At 36.9% G+C, this 2,500-nt stretch overlaps 2 protein-coding genes across 2 annotated transcripts in view; both read left to right on the top strand.

The window, feature by feature from the left end:
- The window catches only part of LOC127914997 (V-set and immunoglobulin domain-containing protein 1-like), a 10,686-nt gene extending 10,533 nt beyond the window's left edge, over positions 1–153 (top strand). Inside the window, exon 7 of the mRNA XM_052493104.1 lies at positions 1–153. This exon is cut by the window's left edge and continues 1,465 nt beyond it. The gene's annotated coding sequence lies outside the window, so the exon portion shown is untranslated.
- Positions 154–1,761: 1,608 nt separating this feature from the next.
- The window catches only part of LOC118366735 (immunoglobulin-like domain-containing receptor 2), a 31,861-nt gene continuing 31,122 nt past the window's right edge, over positions 1,762–2,500 (top strand). Inside the window, 1 exon segment of the mRNA XM_052493105.1 lies at positions 1,762–1,901. Coding sequence (XP_052349065.1) covers positions 1,859–1,901 — 43 coding nt within the window. The 5' untranslated portion in view covers positions 1,762–1,858.

Genomic DNA, 2,500 nt, shown 5'->3' with positions numbered 1-2,500 from the left:
ATAAGTTAATTTGACAAGAACAGCTCAATAGACAAGAACAGCTCAATAGACAAGAACAGCTCAATAGACAAGAACAGCTCAAGGACATAAGTTAATTTGACAAGAACAGCTCAATAGACAAGAACAGCTCAATAGACAAGAACAGCTCAATAGGCAAGAACAGCTCAAGGACATAAGTTAATTTGACAAGAACAGCTCAATAACAGCTCAATAGACAAGAACAGCTCAATAGACAAGAACAGCTCAATAGACAAGAACAGCTCAATAGACAAGAACAGCTCAAGGACATAAGTTAATTTGACAAGAACAGCTCAATAGACAAGAACAGCTCAAGGACATAAGTTATTTTGACAAGAACAGCTCAATAGACAAGAACAGCTCAAGGACATAAGTTAATTTGACAAGAACAGCTCAATAGACAAGAACAGCTCAAGGACATAAGTTAATTTGACAAGAACAGCTCAATAGACAAGAACAGCTCAATAGACAAGAACAGCTCAATAGGCAAGAACAGCTCAAGGACATAAGTTAATTTGACAAGAACAGCTCAATAGACAAGAACAGCTCAATAGACAAGAACAGCTCAATAGACAAGAACAGCTCAATAGACAAGAACAGCTCAATATACAAGAACAGCTCAAGGACATAAGTTAATTTGACAAGAACAGCTCAATAGACAAGAACAGCTCAATAGACAAGAACAGCTCAATAGACAAGAACAGCTCAAGGACATAAGTTAATTTGACAAGAACAGCTCAATAGACAAGAACAGCTCAAGGACATAAGTTATTTTGACAAGAACAGCTCAATAGACAAGAACAGCTCAAGGACAGAAGATAATATGATGAGACCAAATTTGTAACCGAAACATGGCCCATGGGTCACTTCTCCACGGCCCTGTAAAGACCTGAAAGGACTGGATCAAGATCTGTGTCTAGGTGGTGAAGGCCTCTCTTCAACAGCTACTGTGTCTTAGTCTCCTACATGAGGCTAACATAAAGCTATTACCATGCTATTCAGAAGAACTCCTTTCAAGGAGGTTGATGAATTACCTTGTGGTTGGTGTGAACCAACTGGACCTAAATCAAGTTTTACCATGAAAACAAGTGCCCTTGGGTTGTATGACCCCATGTTGAGTTGAGTATGTGTGTAATTATGGAATTGTTTTGACCCTGTGTTACATATTTTAATTATTACTTTGTGGTGAAAGTAGGCTACATCAAATCTTTTTTTTTATAACGCACTGATTTCCTGTTTTATTTGCTAGTAATTACTCCAATCAATAAATGAACTGTAAGGCTTAGGGCAAGGAAGAACCTTATGTAATTACGACATTTGTATTAATTTAAATGAATCATATATATATGTTTTAAACAAGATAATAAAGGGAAGAAGTGGAGGAAAAACTGAACTAAAATCTCAGGATTATTTTTGTTTCATTTCTTTATTCCACAGGATCACACCCGTTTTATTAATAAAATATATTTTCCCCCTTTTAAAACCAGACTCTTCTACCTCATTCCATGGGTAAAATCACCAGTTGGAGCAGGTTTAAGATTTTGGGGGGGGGGGGGATTAGTTTAGATGTATTGTTTTGAATCCCAAATCTATTTAAATATGTGCTTGTAATAGTATTATAGGTAAAATGGTGGTAAACCATATTTGTTTGAATGTAGTTTTTGGTCTGGAGTTGGGGTTCACCCTCTGTTAAAGTGGTACACTCCTCCTAGTGTCGGATTGACGCGTCGCCTCTCCCGGTGTTCTTCTCAACACTCAGCGGACAAAGAATGAGTCAAACAACAGGCAGGAGGAAAATGAGGATTCATTCTCTCTGATTGCGAAACTTTTTATTCAAAAAATGAACTGGCTGCTAGATCGATGGATTATTTTGTGCTTAACAGGTATATGTTCGTTTTTGTGTGTGTTTGTTTCCTCACTCAACATGTTGTTTTGTCATCTGCCTGAGAAAGCAACAGGTTGATCTCTAGCTCGGGGTTTATTCCAGCGTCTAACGGGTCTCTCTACCTCTCTACTCCTCTGCCTTACCTAAAACCTCAATCTGACTATTGGACTCTCTTTATTTAGATTTATATAAACAGACCTTTGCCTTGTTTTGGGGGGTTCGTCTGAATTGCTTTAATTGATTAGATGGAATATTTACGATAATGATAGGCTTTAGCTACTCTTGTTTTCGCTTTTATGTTTTGTCATAAATTACAGGAGGAATGTGTGGAATAACAAATATAGTATAGTAAAATCATCATTTATCATTTAAATAGGTGCTGTTATTCAGACAATATCCATGGTATGCATGCACTCCAATGGGTCACATAGATATCTACTAGGCAGAGAATTATACCTTAATAACTTACTCTGAGGGTCTACTAGGAAAAATAATTTTGGAGATCAGTCTGATACAGAGAATATTTGTGGAGTGGTCTATGTTGTGTTAGCCTAATTTTGGGGGGGTAAATTAATAGAAAATACAACCATGATTTAA

The sequence above is a fragment of the Oncorhynchus keta genome, chromosome 34, assembly GCF_023373465.1.
Source record: "Oncorhynchus keta strain PuntledgeMale-10-30-2019 chromosome 34, Oket_V2, whole genome shotgun sequence".
Lineage (NCBI taxonomy): Eukaryota > Metazoa > Chordata > Actinopteri > Salmoniformes > Salmonidae > Oncorhynchus > Oncorhynchus keta.
Note: the sequence above shows the minus strand (reverse complement) of the source record. Positions and strands in the feature narration are given on the sequence as shown.